Raw genomic sequence first — 20,068 nt, forward strand, 5'->3', positions numbered from 1 at the left:
GATGCGTGCTTTATACAGGCAAGGAAATGAGCCTGGGATATGAACGCAATGCGCTAAATGGTTAAGCGTCTTCTTTATAATGGTTTTCTATGGGAAAACATTTAATATTAAACTTTGCACATAACGTTTATATTCTGGGTTCATCTGCTTGCCTGTATAAAGTATGCATCATGAATAAGGTGAATAAATATCAGTCTTACTACATTACTACTTAAAACCTCATAAAAATAACTGGCGTTTAGTGGAGGTAAGCCTTATTTTGCCCTCCAGATGGGCGTTCCTGTATGGGTGTGACGTCACATGAAAACTATGAATTGAAAATTTTCTACCACCATAAATAATACACAGCTGGTGAAAAAAACATGTAGGCCTAAATATACATGCAATACAGTGTATACACTATGTCCTATAATAACAGATTGAGTGTGAATGTAAAAACCATATAAAGTCACGGATCCTCCGCCTGCACCACCGTAACGCCTCTGTGATGCAGCGGACTTTGAAATCCTCCACAGTAAAGTGAAAGCAAAAGGAGAATGAAATTTAGAATGAGAGAAGTGAGATTGTAAGAAGCTTGACTTTCATGCACAAGGCTCTGTGGCGTGAATCAAGTCTCAGAATGAGTTCGCAAGGTTCCGAGGGTCACAGGTAAGACTCGAGTCAAGCATGTTTAAATTAATTTCTAAACTTTTTATAATGTTTTTTAATTTTCATGTTGTGTTCACAGTGTTGTGAAGATGCCCTGTGTGTTTGAGCCTTATAAGATGCATAAAAACATAGGCAAATGTCTAATCATCAGTAATGAGCACTTCCGTGAGTATCAACCTCTAGGAACTAAGATGAAGTTTAATCTCCGACCTGCTTACAGTATTTGTAACTGTTCTTTAAATAAAAAAATAACAACACTGATATTCTTTAAATAAAAAAATAACAACACTGATATTGAATTCAATGCTACTGTAACTCTAATCTGAAGTTTAACTCTAATCTGATTTTTAAATGTTACTAGCCTATTTAACACACTTTGCCTCTAACCTTGATTTTTGCTGACTCCAGCTCTTCTGTTTTGAGTTCTTGTACCACATCTGCTTACAGTCTTGAGTTCTTATTCATGTGATTTTTAGCATAATTAATCCTATTTTGTGGCATTTCTCCAAGTATCTGTTCCGGAAAAATAACCTTCTAGCATTTTGATGAGACCTTTCTCAGGGTTTATTTCATGATCGTGAATGTCTGACTGTACATTTATACCCACTTTTACATGGTTATGTATGAAATTAAGGTATGATGAGTTTAAATAGTTTAAATGAATCAGGCTAATAAATCACACACTGATGCTGTCAGTTAATTAACATTTAACTCATTCATTAAAATTTTCTTTTCAGTTATTTCCAACTTCCTCAATAATTCTATAATAATGGAACTGTTAGTAGAATTGGAACCAAAACTACTTTAAACTACATGAAATTCCTTACATATCCATTCCCTAGTTGTGTCTTTTTGTTCCAGGCTCACCACATTTATGTAGAAAAGGCTGTTCAGTAGATGAACACTTACTGTTGAACACGTTCAAGTCCCTGGGATTTCATGTACAGGTGGAGAGGAACTTGTCAGCTAATGAAATGATCGGTGCACTGAGGAAAGGTACAGATTGCTATCATTTTCAGTATTCTGGATGCGTCATTGTGCATGTATGAATTTATAAACATGGTATGTGCCACAGTTTCTAAGGAGAACCACACAGACAGTTCCTGCTTTGTATGTGTACTGATGAGCCATGGAGAGGAAGGAACAATTCTGGCATCGGATGAGCGCTGGATCCCTGTCAAAACTCTGACCTCTCTCATGACCTCTGACCTCTGCCCTAGTCTGCGGGACAAGCCAAAACTCTTCTTCCTACAGGTATCTGTAACCTGCTAAAAGCATGGCTCATTTCATAACATTGACAACTATATTGTTAACTATGTGTGGTTGGTTTGATTCCCTATTCAGTCCTGCAGGGGGGTGGAATATGACCCTGGTGTTGAGGCAGACAGTGTAGAAGCACTGGAGGAATTTTTTGGAATATCTGATGCTCCCGAAGCAGATTTTCTCTGCTGTTATTCCACAGTGGAAGGTTTGCATTGCACTGACATAGTTGCAGCACAGTTGGATTTATCAAATTGTCATACTCTCTCCATGTGCACATGTGCATTTAAAAAATATTTATTTCTCAACAGGGTACTACTCTTGGAGAAATCCAGAAACAGGCTCTGTATTTATCCGTGAACTTTGCAAGATGTTGATGGACTGTCACCTAGAGATTATTCAGATTCTGACAAGAGTAAATTATTGTGTGGCCAATCAGTTCCAGTCTTACACCAGAGACCCGGATACACATAGAAAGAGACAAATGCCGTGCTTTGCCTCCAGACTGACCAAGGAGTTTTACCTTCATGTGCCAGAGAAGAAAAATAAATTTTATTTTTAAATCACTGGCAGCAAGTCAGTGATATTGTTTGTGAGGCAGCATTGTATTAATATGTTAGCTCTTATATGCAAATACTTTTCATTCAGTGTTCTGTAAGATTACATTGGTTAATTAATTGATGTGCAAAATGGCAGATCAATATGGCAAAACTGTCTAAGCGCATGCAATTAATTAAATAATTACGGTACTTCACCTATTTCATTACTTTCTCTTTTTTCTAAATAAAATTTCCAAACCAAAAGATAAGATTATTCACAAAAGCTAAGTCTTGCATCTCATCTAACTATGAATCTGTCAATGAAAGATATAATTTGTGAAGAAGAGTGACATGGGATTCGATTACAAAGTCTTCATGATTTAGACAAGCCCTATCGAGAAGACTCATTAAACCAGTTGCAACTAAGACTATTACTGATGAAAAAAATCCTTAGATTAGATTTGTAATAATCTGTTTTGTGTTGTGATGTTGATGTAGTATTTAGTTGAGATGTGTTCAGCTTTAGACAAATTGAAAAGCGTATCACGGCAAATAAATAAGAGTGATTAGTCCTATTGGTTCTTTCCAGTGTTCAGAGGCGTCATGCACCCTCAGTATGTTTCCCATACATTGATTTATTTGTTTGATCCAGAAATAATTCTATTTGCTGATTATCAATATTTAAAACAGTTGAGTATATAAATATTTTTTCAGGATTCTTTGATGAATAGAAAGATCCAAAGATCAGCATTTATCTCAAATAAAAAGCTTTTGTAACATTATACACTATTCCTTTCAAAAGCTTGGAGTTAGTATGATTTCTTTTTTTCTTTTTCTTTTTTTTCTATTGGAAAGAAATTATAGAAATTAATACTTTTATTTAGCAAGGGTGCTTTAAATTAATCAAAAGTGATGATAAAGACATTTATAATGTTACAAAACGTTTCTATTTCAGATAAATGCTGTTCTTCTGAACTTTTTATTCATCAAAGAAATCTGAAAAAAAAAAATATATATACTCAGCTGTTTTCAACATAATAATAGATTTTTTGGGCAGCAAATTGGAATATTAGAATAATTTCTGAAGGATCATGTGACTGGAGTAATGATGCTAAAAATAAAGCTTTGAAATCACAGAAATAAATGACATTTTAAAATATTTTCAAATTTTAAACAGTTATTTTAAATATTAAAAATATTTCAAAATGTTACTGTTTTTGCTGTCTTTTGGATCAAATAAATGAATTCTTTAAAAACATTAAAAATCTTACTGTTCAAAAACTTTTGACTGGTAGTGTGTTAGCCTATAGTTTGAAGTTAAAGATATTAATATTAATTAGGTGAGTCTGAGACGATTATTTGACAGTGATTTCACATTTCTTGTTTGTATGAAGGCTAAATACAAATAAAAGGTGAACATTCATTTATTTGTGCTGTGTTTTTTTCCTTCTAAAATATCATATGGTTTTATATGAGGTGTCATAGACTTGGCAAATGAATTTTTCATAAGTTTGTAGGTACAGACATCTGTTGTGGGCATTCTTGGCTGTTTTAACAATGCTTTTTTTAATAGTGTTCATATCGATATCGGAATTATATTGTATCGACTGAAATTAAGAAATATATTGTGATATAAATTTTGGCCATATCGTCCAGCCCTTTGCTAAAGTAAATGTTCTTTGCTCTCTGTAAAATGAAAGTGTTATAATTAGTAACTTACAATATAATTATTAAATTCACATTAAATACAAAGTCAGTTATATTAAAAATATTTTATGGTATGCCACCCATATCTGGTATTTAAGTAAAAAGATTTTTATGTGTAGTTAATAGAATATTACAAAAATAATAAATAAAACATAAACCTGTATCAGTTATACAGTGCTATCGTGGCTGCTGTCACTTTTTTATTCATTTATTTTTTATTTTTTTTGCACTATTCCAGTCTGAACCTGCAGGTGTTTAACTTTATAAAGATCATTTTTGCAATATTTGGTTTCAACTAAATATTAAGGCACCGTGTGTTTGCTAAGTAATAAAGCAGAAAAGATAATAAAAAATAAAATGCAGTGACAAATTAACTTCATTCTCTTTTTGCTACGTATACCCAATTCTAATAATATTATATAAAAAAACATGTGAACTTAGCATGTTTTCTAAATGTCTGCAAACACATTATGGTATTTTTGTGCTTCATCATTGCTTCAAAAAGACAGGCTGGGCTCTGTTAGCTGCGTGAAACAAATTCTATCTCTGCAAATAGCAAAATCAGTGGACAAAGTCAACAGGAGTAATGGTTAATTTAAGTAAGACTTTACTGAATAATTTCAGTTTATTAAGTAAAAGGACCATTTACACAAGAATGGTAACTATAAAGATAAATAACATCATCATATAATATCATCCACACCATGTAATTCTTTAATTGAGTTATTAATAGTTCCATCAGCTATGGAGACCTACAGAAAGGCAGTTTGCCAGCCCTGTGAATGAAGAGTAGAGGTTGCACAAAACCAGCCAGAAAGAAACAAGTAAGACTCAGTGATTCTAGTTCATGGCTAGCTGGTATTGATATAATATATTGTAATGCCGTGATTGAACTGGGAACGTAAGTGATTACTAAAGTCACGGTAGTTATTAGAATGAGGTAAAATGCTTTCCTCTTTATGTGGTTTTCTTCATCTCTCTGTCTTCCTCTCTCTCCAGGTCCTGGCTTCTTCAGAGCTCTGAGAACAGCTAAACAGCAGAACAGGTTTATTGCGAGGAAAATTATGAAGTGTACCAGGTACAGGCATTTAAAAAGACGCATTAAACATGGGTTTACAAGTTGCAGAGAAAACACACAACATACAATAATCATTATCCAGGTAACAATGGAGCATGCGACTTTGTATTTGAGATGTTTGAACTTCAGAAAGGTTACAGGATGAACCACTGCCAGGTAACGCTCAACACAGATCAGACACTGAAACAGAGGACGACCAGTGATGCCAAATCCTGACATAAACATCATAACACTCCAGAGGATTGGAAATACATTGCCAAGCACAGAATTGAATGAACGCAGGCAAAACATAATTTCACAGACAGAGATGTTCAGAGTGAAGAATTCAGATGCAATTCCTCTTCCTGTTCCTGTGACAATAAGCCACAGAATATAGGAGTGTGTAGGAAGACCAAACAGGATAGTGATGACATGTAGTACAACATCATAGGGTGCAATGTTATAATATCTGGACAAATCGGTTATGTTACATGCTTCATTTGTTGGACGTGCAGCAGTTTCATTTGAGATGTTCATCATACAACTGTCTTTGCGTTCACCTGAACAAAAATAAGGAATAGATTCAAATGTTAATCTGCAGAAAACAAAATATCAATCTACAATGTAAAACAAATCATTAATCGAACTTTTAATTTAATGAAAAAAAAAGATAAAAAATGTTGTAAACACTTATCTTGACTCAGCATCTGATATTACATTTTCATTAATTAGAATAAATTGATTAAATATTAGTCTAATAATGTTATACATAATGTATATTATATTATATTATATTATATTATATTATATTATATTATATTATATTATATTATATTATATTATTCAGTGCTTTCAAAAGACAGATAATGGTGATTAATCACATACAAAGTTTATATTATATTATATCTTATATATATTATATTATATTATATTATATTATATTATATTAATATTATTATATTCACACGGATATATTATATTATATTATATTATATTATATTATATTTAGTTTGCCTGGGTTCAAAAGATTAATGGTGATTAATCACATCCAAAATAAAATTTTTGCTTACATAATATATGTGTGTGTACTGTGTATATGTATTATATATATACAGTACAGACCAAAAGTTTGGAAACATTACTATTTTTCTTTTTTTTCTAATATTTTGAAAGAAGTTTCTTCTGCCTCATCAAGCATCTGCATTTATTTTGATCAAAAATACAGAAAAAAATGTAATATCGTGATATATTATTACAATTTAAAATAATTGGTTTTTAAATTTATTATACTTTAAATTATCATTATTTCCGGTGAGTGCAAAGCTGAATTTTTAGGATCATATCACATGACATCTTTAGAACATCATTCTAATATGATGATTCATTATCAAAGTTGGAAACGAGTTCTGCTGCCTAATAATTTTTCAGAACATGTGATACTTTTTTAGGATACTTGATGAATAAAAAAGAAAAAAAAACAAGCGATGTTTTTTAAAATATAAATATTTTGTAAAAAAAATATACTACTACTGGTCAGTTAATTGGGGGTCAGTAATTTTTTTTTCTTTCTTTTTTTTTAAATAAAATCAATACTTTTATTCAGCAAGGTGTGTTAAATTGATAAAAAGTGATAGTAAAGAAAAAAATATATTACTTAGAATATATATATAGATTTTTATGTTGTATTTGAAATAAATGCCAGTTCTTTCTTAACCTTTTATTCATCAAAATCATATTAGACAGGTCCAGAACTGTTTCCAGACTCATAATAAATCAGAATATTAGAATGATTTCTAAATGATCATGTGATAGACTGAAGTGTTACATGTGACACTGCAGGCTTGGAGTATGATGCTGAAAATTCAGCTTGGCACTCACAGGAATAAATTAGGTTTTGTTTAAAGTATATTCAAATAGAAAACTATCGATTATTAAGTTGTAATAATATTCTCACAATATTACTGTTTTTTCTGTATCTTTGATCAAATAAATTGACAGGCTTGATGAGCCAGAGGAGACTTCTTTCAAAAACATTAAAAACATAGTAATTGTTTCCAAAACTTTTGGTCTGTACTGGTATAAATATATATAATAAGTATTATATATATATATATATATATAGTATATATATATATATATATATATACACACACACACACACAAACACACACACACACACACACACACACACACACACAGCATACATTTAGAAAATATTTACATGTATTTAAATGTCTATATCTATATACATATAAATTATATAATATACATATATTTAATATACATATAAACGTAAGATATTTTTCTTATATATGCATGTGTGTGTATTTATGTATACATAATAAATATACACAGTACACAAACTTATATTATGTAAACAAAAACTTTGATTTTGGATGCAATTAATCTTGATTAATCGTTTGACAGCACTGATTATAGTATATTATATTATATTCACATAAACACTTTTAACAGATTCAGCATATAATCAAGTATCAAGATATGTAATGTAACTATAGATCTGACAATTGTATCAAATCATATTCTATTTGTAAATGTTATGATTATAGAAATAACATTTTGAAGAAAAATAATTGGTTACCAGAATAATAATAGTCAAATCTCTCCACTCTCTCAACAGAAATGTATGGCTGTCTTCAGTGCATTAGCGATCAGTGCAGTTCTCACTCAGAATCTACAGTGATGGATATGCTGTATGTAAATTGTATTATTCAATGCAAATTTGGCATGGCTAGCACCATCCTTTACTATTTAAGCTAAAGGAATGCTTTACATAGAGCAGCCAATTCATCATTTTTGTGGACAAAATAATGTTCAACAGAAGTAAATGTATAAAATTAAAATCTGCTTAATTTGGCAACATCCTATTGAATAACTTCAGTTGTTTCAGTTTAAAGAGTAACTTTTTACCAGATATACTGGTAAAAAAATTGTATATCCTGAATGCACTGTAAGTCGCCTTGGATAAAAGCGTCTGCTAAATGCATAAATGCAAATGTAACTTTTATTTATAAATATGATGTGATGGCTCTTACAATAACATTTAAAAGAACAACATACAAAGAGTGAAACATTTACACACTTAGAAAACATTTAGCGAAACATTTTCACAAGATGTATATATGAATACCATACAGAGAAGACTGACATCTTCATGGCAGCTTTATAAAATGAGAGCACAGAGAAATTGTTATGGAAAAGAGTTAGATCAGCTATGGAGACCTACAGAAGGGCAATCTGCCAACTCTGTGAATGAAGAGAAGAGGTTGCACTAAACCAGGCAGAAAGAAACATGTAAGACTCAGTGATTGTAGTTCATGGCTAGCTGGTATTGATAAAATGTATCGTAATGATGTGATTGAACTGGTAACGTAAGTGATTACTAAAGTCACAGTAGTTATTAGAATGATTAGAACCACTCTTCTTTTCATGTGATTTTCTTCTCTCTCTCTCCCTCTCTCTCCGGGTCTGGGTTTCTTCAGTGTTCTGAGAACAGCTAAACAGCAGAACAAGTTTATGGTGAGGAAAATTATGAAGTGTACCAGGTACAGGCATTTAAAAAGCTGTATATTACATGGGTGTACAAGTCCCAGAATAAACACATCACATATAATGATCATTATACAGGTAACAATGGAGCATGCAACTTTGTATCTGAGATGTTTGAACATCAGAAAGGTTGGGGCTGGTGTCCTGACATTTTATCCTACCCGTCAGATTTTCCTACCAGTGTTTACTGCGCATGCACACACCAATAACGTGTCCTTTTTTCTCATGCTAAACAACGTTTAACAATATGTAATGAAGAAAAATAATCAGTTACCGGAATAGTAATAGTCAAATCTCTCCACCTTCTCAACAGAAATGTACAGCTGTCTTCAGTGCATCAGCGATCAGTGCAGTTCTCACTCAGAATCTACATCGCTGGATGTGTTGTTTTCAATTTTATTATTCTATGCAAATTTGAATATACATATGGTGAATTTATAGTGTTAACCTAGATAATACCTAATCATTAGTTAACCATTGATTCATAGATGCTCACATATTCGTATTTAAAAATAAGTTAGGTAAACAATAATTTTATCATATTGTACCTCTTGTCTCTGTATTCATTTGTTCTAGTCCTTGTTTCATCTCCATTTTTTTACATTTAATTTTCATGCTAGTTTCAAATGTTTCTTCTAAACAACAACAACAACAAAACATTATTTTGTTTTTAGTAAATATAGTCTGTCTTGACATTAAAACAATATAAAACTATATATAAGAACAGAAGTGCTTAAAAAACATTTCTTATTTACACAATAACAGCAGGGCACTATATGTCTTTATATACTTAATAAATAGACAAATAAGTGAGAATAAATAAATAAAATTGGTATATAATTAAATATAATGTGTTCCTATCTATATACAGTATGTCTATTCACACCTGTTCACAAACATTTTCATACATTGACATCATGGAAATCAGAACACAGGGGAATTTGTTTTAAGAACAAACGATGAACATGACATGTTGTGACATCTGTTACCCACCAGACAATTTTTGTGCAGTGCTTTTAAAATAGTAAGGTAATAAATGAAAAGGGTTTTGCAACTACTGAGACCTACAGAAGGGAAGTTTGCCACACCTGTGAGTATAGATTAAAGGTTGCACAAAACCAGCAGCATGAAACATGTGAAGTTTAATGAATCCAATTCTGAGATTTTCTGTATTGGAAGAATATGTTGCAATGCCACAGATACACTTGTAATAACATATGTGATTACTAAAGTCAAAGTAGTTATTACATTAGAGATGAAACACTCTTCTCTTCACATGGTTTTCCTCCTCTTTCTCTTTCCCTCTCTCTCTCCTGGTCCTCCTGACTGCTTCAGGGCTCTGAGAGCAGTCAAACAGCAGAACAGGTTAATGGAAAGAAAGAGTAAGAACTGTAATATGTACAAGTATGTAAAAATGTGAGTAAAACAGGCTCGTTTAAATAGATTAAGCACACAGTAATAAGCAATCATCATCCAGATCAAAAGGGAACATGCAACTCTGTATTTGAGAGGTTTGTACTTCAGAAAGGTTACAGGATGAACCACTGCTAGGTAACGCTCAACACACATCAGACACTGAAAGAAAAGTGAAAAAAAAAAAAAAGTGAAAGTGACGTGACATTCAGCCAAGTATGGTGACCCATACTCAGAATTCGTGCTCTGCATTTAACCCATCCGAAGTGCACACACACAGAGCAGTGAAACACACACACACACTGTGAACACACACCCGGAGCAGTGGGCAGCCATTTTTATGCTGCGGCGCCCGGGGAGCAGTTGGGGGTTCGATGCCTTGCTCAAGGGCACCTAAGTCATGGTATGAAGGTGGAGAGAGAGAACTGTAAACATGCACTCCCCACACACAAAACCCCCCCCCCCCAGACACTAAAACACAAAACCCCTATATTGAGACCCACACTCTAACCATTAGGCAACGACTTCCCCACAACACACAACACCCCAAAAACCCCCTGATAAAAAAAACACAAAAAAAAAACATCACAATGTCCCAGAGCCTTGGAAATGAATTCAGCATTGCATTAGCAGAAAATAATCTCACAAACTGAGATGTTCAGAGTGAAGAATTCCGATGCAGTTCCTGTTCCTCTGCCTGTCGCAATAATCCACACAATGTAGGAGTGTGTAGGAAGACCAAACAGGAATTGGATGAAATGTAATACAACATTATAGGGCAGCAATTTATTTCCAAGCATAATGGTGATGTTACATGTTGGAGTTGCACAATAATTATGACTTTTTCACTTTTTCACTGAAGAAAGCAATATTATGGATAGAGGACACATACTTTAGCCGGAAGCAATTGTTTGGAGTTAGAAATGTCTTGATGGATTTGTTTTCATCAATTACAAACATGCTGCTTTTCGCTGCATTAATAATGCCAAGACACTAACTGTTGTGATTTTTTTTTAACAGCTATTTGGACTCTCAATCTGACGGCACCCATTCACTGCAGAGGATCAACTGGTGAGCAAGTGAAACTATTCCTTAAAATGTTTTCATTTTATTTCCATCTTTTCCTTTTTCCACCTGTTACCATCATTATAATATGACTTCTGAAAATCAAAAAAAAACAAAAACAAAAATACTAACACACTAACACAAAGTGAAAAATAACAATAAACAACATTTCATACATTAGTCATTATTCAAAATATTAGTCATCATTAAAAAAATGTAGTACTTGAATTTTGATAATCAAATCTTCTGACTGTGTTGTAAGATGAACAGCGTAGTTCTGACTGCAGTTTCCACAACAGTGAATGTGTTAGTCCATAAATTCAGCAGCAAATGTATGCAAATATTCTGAGTGAGTGTCCAGTTCAAATATACCTGCAATGTCATATCATATTATAGAACTTATCACGTGAAAACAGAAGAATTAATTAATTAAAAAAATTAAAAAACAAAAAAACATAAACATCAAATAATCAACAATTAAAAAAAAAAAAAAAAAGCTGGCTTGAATTTTTAAAGTACAAAGTATTTATCTATTTATCTATTTTTATAGTTCTGTGACTTATTATCATTTCATTTTAAAACCCTTTGCTATATTTAATTTCAAATGAATGCAACAAATTAAGGTTTAAATCTATGGATATTACATATAATGTATCCGTGACTTACCATTAATATGAACTCAAAAAAGCTGTATAATAATAATTATTCTTTACAATTACGAATTTGACAAAGTATAGTATATCATACCGCAGGACACTTCCCTAATATTTCAAAGCTATTGACAACTCTCATGTCAAATGCAAAATGACATGCTGATGACACGATTTGCATGGAACAGTTGTGGATAGGCTATAATTTAAATACTAAGTGTTCTAATTTCAGAGACTTTGTTTTTAACATGCAAATAAATATGACTCATTTCGATTACAAGATTGCGTAAAAATAAAAATACTGCATCTTATATATTTATTTATTTATTTTTAATTGAATTACATTTTTTGTGTAGGCAAAGCTAACATGAATCAGTATTGCAATAATATATGGAACATATATAAAAATGATGGTCAAAATAATTTTCTGAATGCAGTGGCAGCTCGTCGGGGGAGGCAGAGGCGGCACAGTTTCCCCAAAATTTTGATTAATAAAATTCACAATTTATTTTTAATGTTAATAAAATTCACAATTTATTTCAATTCATGTCCCAGAATGTGTATTTTATGTTTGTAATTTCACAGCTGTAATACCATAACATGTTACTGAAGTTGGAAAGCACCACTATCCTAATGCGAATCTGCTGATGTAAACACAACTGCTAAATGATCGAGAAGGGGAGGGGGAGGCCGGGGGATAGCTGAGCTCTTGTGCCTCCGTTGGTGAAAAAAAAAAAAAGCCAATCAGCATTCAGTATTCACTTTTAGCACTAAGGAGTGTTGAGAAAAGAAACCTAGCAGGGTAGGCTAGCCTCCCTTCTGGTATATCAACCAAACATCACAGAGATGTAAATAACGTGATATTAGTTTGAACGTCTCCCGCTGCACTGATAATAAATGGCCCTGTCCCAACTGGCACCCTAAACCCTTGTGGTCTTCCTCTGAGTCCGCACTTTCGTGACGTAATGCTGCTTTAACCGACGGGTAGAAGTCTGCTGCAGAGCTTGCCCCAGTGCGGGCTCGGCAGAAGTGTGTCTCTTTAAATGCTAATGATCTCTGCTCACCCTGCCCTTCTCTTCTGTGGAAGAAGAAAATTTGCACAATATTCATAAAAAAAAAGCTTAATAATCAAAATTCTACTGAAGTCCATTTCCACCACTCAATTAAAAATAAAACATAAATATATATATATATTTTATCTTGACTTTTTTCAACCTCATAACTCACAATTCTGATGCAGTAGCGAGTAATTTAGTCATATATATATATATTTTATCTTGACTTTTTTTCCCCTCAGAATTGCAAGCTTATTTCTCACAATTCTGATGCAGTAGCGAGTAATTTAGTCAGATCTGACTTTTTTCCCCCTCAGCAGTCATGGGCAGGGCCTGTCATAATGCTCAGAAAATCAAAACGGCTTGATTATTGAGACTGTTAAGGTTTTTTTTGGGAATTAAAAACATAGTGAATGGATTTTTATTATTGTAGGGTGGTTGTGTCCACACACTGCTAAGACACATTATATGCAAACACAATCTAAAAGTGAATTTTTCATCCCATGTCCCCTTTAATAATTATGAGCATAGGGTTAAAAGCATAGAAATCAATGCAGTTCACTTGCACATATTTTTATACAACAACAACAAAAATGTTTTTTATCGTTTTAATGCTTTATATAAGCTTTAATTTACAATCTATGAAGAACTGAGGCAGTAGTTTACCAGCCTGGTGCAGATAAAGAACAGGTTGCACAAAACCAGCCAGAATAAAACAACATTGACTAGGAAACCAGAATAGTAAAACCTGATTCTGTTTTTCTTCTTCCAGAATAGTGAGGAATCCTGTGAAAATGAAAGGTGCAAACATGACAACGAAGGTTACAGCAGTTATTAGGATGAGATAAAACGCTCTTCTCTTCATGTGGTTTTCCTCTTCTCTCTCTCTCCCTCTCTCTCCTGGTCCTGACTGCTTCAGAGCTCTGAGAACAGCCACAAGACAAAACAGCTGGATGGAGAGGAAGAGGAGGAACTGCAGCGAGAAAAACAGTGTATATGCTTTCAGATTCAACAGTTTTAGTGTGATCACAATTCCCAAACAAGATCCAAGAGTGATTATCCAGGCCACAGTGCAGCAGATCACTCTATATCTGAGAGGTTTGTACTTCAGAAAGGTGACAGGATGAACCACTGCCAGGTAACGCTCAACACAGATCAGACACTGAAACAGAGGACGACCAGTGATACCTAGTCCTTGCAAAAAACATTTTAGTAACTCTAGATGTCTGAAATTTTTTGGCAGGTATAAAAAAACAATCATAGAGTAAATTAAATCACAAATGGTGAGATTAGCATTGAAGAATTCTGATGGAATTCTTCTTCTTTGAGCAAAAAGCCATAAAACATAGGAGTGTGCAGGAACTCCGAACAGTAGATTAAAATAGAGCAAACCAAGACTGACACCATTCAGTAACAAGTCTTCATATGTTGTAACATTGCTGGAAGGATGAACCTCAGTTGAGGTGAAGTTCTCAGTGGAGACATTCATGCTCAGTGCTTCTAAAATATATTAATATATATTTGTCCAGTTGTAATCTATAAAGGAGAAACAGAGAAAGATAAATGTTGGGCAAGATGATACAGGGTGTGATTGAATGAATCAACACTCATTCAATCACACCAATCTACATTGTATAAAACAAGTGAACAGTTGAGAGTTTAATATCAGCGTATTTTATTCAAGAAATGTGTCTAGTTCCAAGATTAGGTGTAAGAGTTCATATAAAACATTTTGTCATTTCAATAATCTGTTAAATCTGAAAAATCAAACAAATTAAGCTCAAACACATTAAACACAAAAGCTAATAGATCTAAACTAATCCAAATTTAATTGTTTTTGTTACCTGAAGAGTGACGTGACACCAGACATCCACCTCTGTGCAGTGTGTTCTGTAGAATGACTAAAAATATTAGAGCATGATGACATAAACACCTTATGTGTGGCATGCAAATATTTAGATTTATCAACATAATGCTCAAAAAGACAAATAACACTCTTGAAAAAAAAGAAAACAAAAAACCTTTTCAACATTTAAAAGGAAGACATTTATGTGGAAAGATTTATTATTGTTTCAGGATTTATATATACACTCTAAAAATTACATTAGAGAACAGAATAATAATAATAATAATAATAATAATAATAATAATAATAATAATAATAATACAGGTGCATCTCAGTAAATTAGATTGTCGTGGAAAAGTTCATTTATTTCAGTAATTCAACTCAAATTGTAAAATCGTGTATTAAATAAATTCAATGCACACAGACTGGAGTAGTTTAAGTCTTTGGTTCTTTTAATTGTGATGATTTGGGCTCACATTTAACAAAAACCCACCAATTCACTATTTCAACAGTTCACAGAAAAACACAAGCAAAATTCAGTTCACATAAAAGTCTTATGAATTATCTTTAAAATTTGAGATTGTTAAATGTGAGCCAAAAGCATCACAATTAAAAGAACCAAAGACTTAAACTACTTCAGTCTGTGTGCATTGAATTTATTTAATACAAGTTTATACAATTTATACAATATAAGTTTCACAATTTGAGTTGAATTACTGAAATGAACTTTTCCACGACATTCTAATTTTTTATTACAGAGATGCACCTGTAATAATAATAATATTAATTAATTTTCTGGGCTGACATGACAGCATAAAATAAATAAATAATCAAATATAAGTGTAAACACGTTGAAACAGATTTAAGCAACATCAAAGTGAAGGCAAAAATCTAAGACCAGACACGACATAGGGTTCACAAGAATGAGACTAGACAAGATTTTTTACATTATTTTAAGAAATCTTCACTGATGAAAAACATGCCTGCAAAAATAGTCTGCAGGTGCATTTGAAATCTTATATAAATGCCAATAAATGCCATCTCAATTCTGCTTTATGTGTATGAATTATAATATGCAGTAACAGACAATACTCAAGCACTGTAAAATATTTTGCCACAAATATTGAACTGACTGCCTCCTCTTTTGTATGATTTCATGAGTCTCTTTAGACCTATAGAATTGTACTTGCAGGCTATGAGTTTTTAATGTTTGACCCCCTATCTGAACTTTTTTCATAAATAAAAAAAAAAAAAAAAAAAAAAAAAAAAAAAACAAAAAAAACAAACAAAAACAAAAACAAACAAACAAACAAACAAACAAACAAACAAACAAACAAACCAGTTATTTCTTAGTCTTATTAAGTGCAACCATAATCAAAGTAGGCTACTCTCTCAATACTCAAATCAAAGCGCAAACAAAAACCTAAATTTTCTTCAAGCATGATACAGAGCTAAAAGATGGTTATAACTACACATCCTATTATAGTGTGCATACTAATTACAGCCTAGATATTGTATGCAGCCTAATTTGCATGCATCAGAGAGCCGCAGCCGCTCTCACACTGCTGGAATTGAAATTGCGTTCGAATGCGCGCGCACATCCTTTTTAGTTTCACTTTAGCGATCGGGACCGGAGTTGCTGAGTGCCCATTGCATTCTACATGATTTGTCAGACACTTACAGTGCATGTCCACAAACGTTTTTAATAAATTCCTATGGAAATACAGCTTAAGAGAACGCTCCAGATCAGCCCTGCTGATGCCATCTCCACCATCATCTCGCCTTACTCCCGTGATTACTGTCTGAACTCCTGACACGGGGCCCCCTGGTGGCCACGGGGGCCCTATGCAGCCACTTATATCGCTTATTAGGTGGGGCCAGCACTGAATACGACCTTTCATTGCATGTAAATTTTAAAGGACTCATCTGCATTTTAGCTCACATTGTCCAGTGATTTATTAAAGGGCATACTGACCCGCAAAACATGATTTTTAAGTTAATTTTTAACACTGCATTTGTGACTTAAAAGTAATGTAATTTTATTGACATAAGTAACTGTAATCAAATTACATCTATTTAAAATGTAATGCATTACCTTACTGTGTTACCAGGAAAATGAATTTGATTACAGTAAAGTGTTTCTGTGTAACGCGTTATACACAACTCTGAAAGTCTGTGATATATAATACGATGAGGCGCAATGCTAGAGCCATTATGTAAACAGCTTGCGTGCTGCATTCGTCCAATCAATGACACCGACAACATGAACATTAACCCATGATTTAGAAAGGTACTATGTGAAACGATTAACCATGGTTTTGCCACACTAACCATAGTTTAACCATGGTATTTGTTGCAATTCTCTGGTTATATAAATGGTAATCAGTCCACCAAAAACCATCGTTACTTTACTATAATAAAAACCAAGGTTCATTTTCGTAAGGGTTTTACCTGGGGTTTAGAATGACCCAGGGTTAACTATTTCAAGTGTGAAAAGCCCAAGTCTGAAGGGTTCAGGGCATTACACTCTTATATGTTGGCGTTTATCATGGCTACACTATTTTAAATCAGAATGTGATGTTCAGAATGCACTGTTCAAAATGAGCGTCTAACAAATCATCCAACTTTATTAATACATATGCCTGACAAAAAATTAAAATCATAAACAAATAAACAAATTCATTAAAAAAATTAAAAAAAAAAAACACAAAAACAACACACATAATACACAAAATACATAAATGAATTAAATATTTTATGTACACAAGTCAATTTGATGACCTCCTAATAAAACAGATCTGTTAATAGCTTACCTTAACTAACATCTTAAGCTATAATTTAAAGAATTTAAATGTAATGATTTTTTAAGTTAACTTTCATAATATCTAGTAATTGAAGTAAAATATCACTAATGCAGGCTTTATTGAGAACAGAGGCAAGAGAGTTTCCCATACCGGTGAAGATAAAGAACAGGCTGTAAAAAACCAGCCAGCGCAAAAAAAATGAAACCAGTATTCCATAGTATTTGAATAAATATTTGTGCCACAAGGGTAAACAATGCAGCGATAACGAATGGTAGGTATATGACAAACATGTTCACCGTAATTATTAGAATGAGATAAAATGCTCTTCTTTTTACATGATTTTCCTCCTCTTTCTCTCTCCCTTTCTCTCCTGGTCCTGACTTCTTCAGAGCTCTGAGAACAGTCAAACAGAAATACAACTGAATGGAGATGTAGAATAGAAGCTGCGTCAGGAAAAACCATGTGTATGTATTCAAGGTAGACATTGTGATCATGCAGACTGAACAGGAGCCAAGAGTCGTTATCGACACTGCAATGGAACAGATCACCTTGTATCTGAGAGGTTTGAACCTCAGAAAGGTTACAGGATGAACCACTGCCAGGTAACGCTCAACACTGATTAGGCACTGAAACAGAGGACGACCAGTGATGCCTAGTCCTATTAAAAATATTGCTAATGACGAAATACCTGGAAACCAATTTGACAATATAAAGAACAAACAATTCAGACAGGTACCAATCTCACAAATAGAGAGACTGAGGTTGAAGAACTCTGATGCAAATCCGCTTCCTTTTCCTGTGAAGATGAGCCAGATCACATAGGTGTGCATTGGAAGACCAACCAGGAAATTAAAGCTGTACACAGCAATATCCATAATGTTAATTTGTTTTGTAATTGTGAAGTTCATAGGTTCTGCAGATGTGAAGTTAACTGTTAAGTTATGCATTTCCTCTTGTTGTTCCTCTTAGTTTATAAGCTCGTAAATCATCAAAACTGCAGCTGATCTATGGGAAGAGAAAAGTATAAATGTACACTGAAAAAAATGTGTAGAAACAATTTTCACTCAGAAATGGCTAGTATTTTAAAGACAAAGTAAGTAAAGTTTAATTAAACTTGAAATTTTTAAGTAGAAAAAACACAGCAAAAAATACCAAAAAAAATTAAAACTTTAAATACAAAATAACCCAAAATATGATTATATTAATGCAAACAAAACAAATCACATACTTAGTAAATTACCCAAAATATGATTATATTAATGCAAACAACTTTATTTGCATAGTAAAACAAATCATTTTCTGTCATATTTCATTTGGATTGTCATCTGTTCGAGACAAATTGAGCTATGCCCTTGTCGTAGCTTATTTTACATACCCATTCATTTTTATCATCTTTAAGCGCAATCACAGTAACATTAAAAAATATTGTTCAGTGGAAAATGGTGTCACCTGAAGAGTGAATGATCTCCCTGGATCTGTGTCAATCCCTATGTTGTTTCAAAGCTGTCACAGGGATTTATATGTATGACTTCAAATACTACAAACCACATAAAAGCCTAAAATGCAAATATGAGATTAAATATGAGATGGCCCCTCTTAGTAACAATCATAAGATTTGTATACAAAACAATGCAAATCATCCACATATTGTTTTATATCCTTGTATACAAATAATTCTATGTAATTTAAGGCATTTTCTAATCCATATTTTCATATAAATACATCCGTTTCCACACCAGAAGACAAATGGTTTTGTGTTTTAATATACACACAAAATCTTAATATACAAATATGAGAAAGCCATTTCTTAGTAACAATCAAAGCATTTATATATAAAACAATGCATGTTGTCCTCATATTATTTTACATATTCTATAAAAATAATTTACATGTTATCTAAGGTATTTTTAATCCCTATTTTTCATTCAAATGCATTTGTGGCAACACCCGAATCCACCATGATTTCATATAAATATATACTTGTAAATGCTGGAGAATGATTTGCTGGCATTTGCTTAGTATTTTTCTGAGCATGCTCTTAGCTGCTGCCTGCTGACAATTATCTTCATTTTAATTGTTCTACTTCTTTTGTTTTTGTTGCAGCAAGGAATCAGATAACCATTCTACTCCACTTTTCTGTGTTATAATATGTGAGTGGTAAGCAGTAGACACATGTTTTCTTTGGGTAAGGTAATATTTTTGTTTTCTTTTTGTAGGTAATAATAATAATTATTATTTATTTATTTATTTTTACATAATTTGTTGATGATGTGAGCATTAGCATTTTACTGTGGAGAACCTAGTGTTGTTGGTGCAGTAGTACAGATCTTCCATGCACTTTGTTTTGAATGATCACACTGTATTATTTGCTGGCTTGGAAACTTCTAGGGTGGTGGTTCAAAATCTGATCATAAACTCAATAAATTACTGAGCATAAATTTAGGATTTATGTAC

The 20,068-nt window shown here is 32.7% G+C and overlaps 1 protein-coding gene across 1 annotated transcript; it reads left to right on the plus strand.

Moving 5' to 3' along the window:
- Nucleotides 1–487: 487 nt before the first annotated feature.
- On the plus strand, nt 488–3,141 carry LOC109064749 (caspase-3-like). The gene is made up of 6 exons (XM_019081787.2): nt 488–648; nt 728–813; nt 1,510–1,644; nt 1,724–1,902; nt 1,993–2,116; nt 2,220–3,141. The coding sequence occupies exons 1-6, from the start codon at nt 584–586 to the stop codon at nt 2,468–2,470; spliced, it is 840 nt and encodes a 279-aa protein (XP_018937332.1). The 5' UTR covers nt 488–583; the 3' UTR covers nt 2,471–3,141.
- The last annotated feature ends 16,927 nt before the right edge of the window (nt 3,142–20,068 follow it).

Source organism: Cyprinus carpio, chromosome A21 (assembly GCF_018340385.1).
Source record: "Cyprinus carpio isolate SPL01 chromosome A21, ASM1834038v1, whole genome shotgun sequence".
In the NCBI taxonomy this organism is placed as follows: domain Eukaryota; kingdom Metazoa; phylum Chordata; class Actinopteri; order Cypriniformes; family Cyprinidae; genus Cyprinus; species Cyprinus carpio.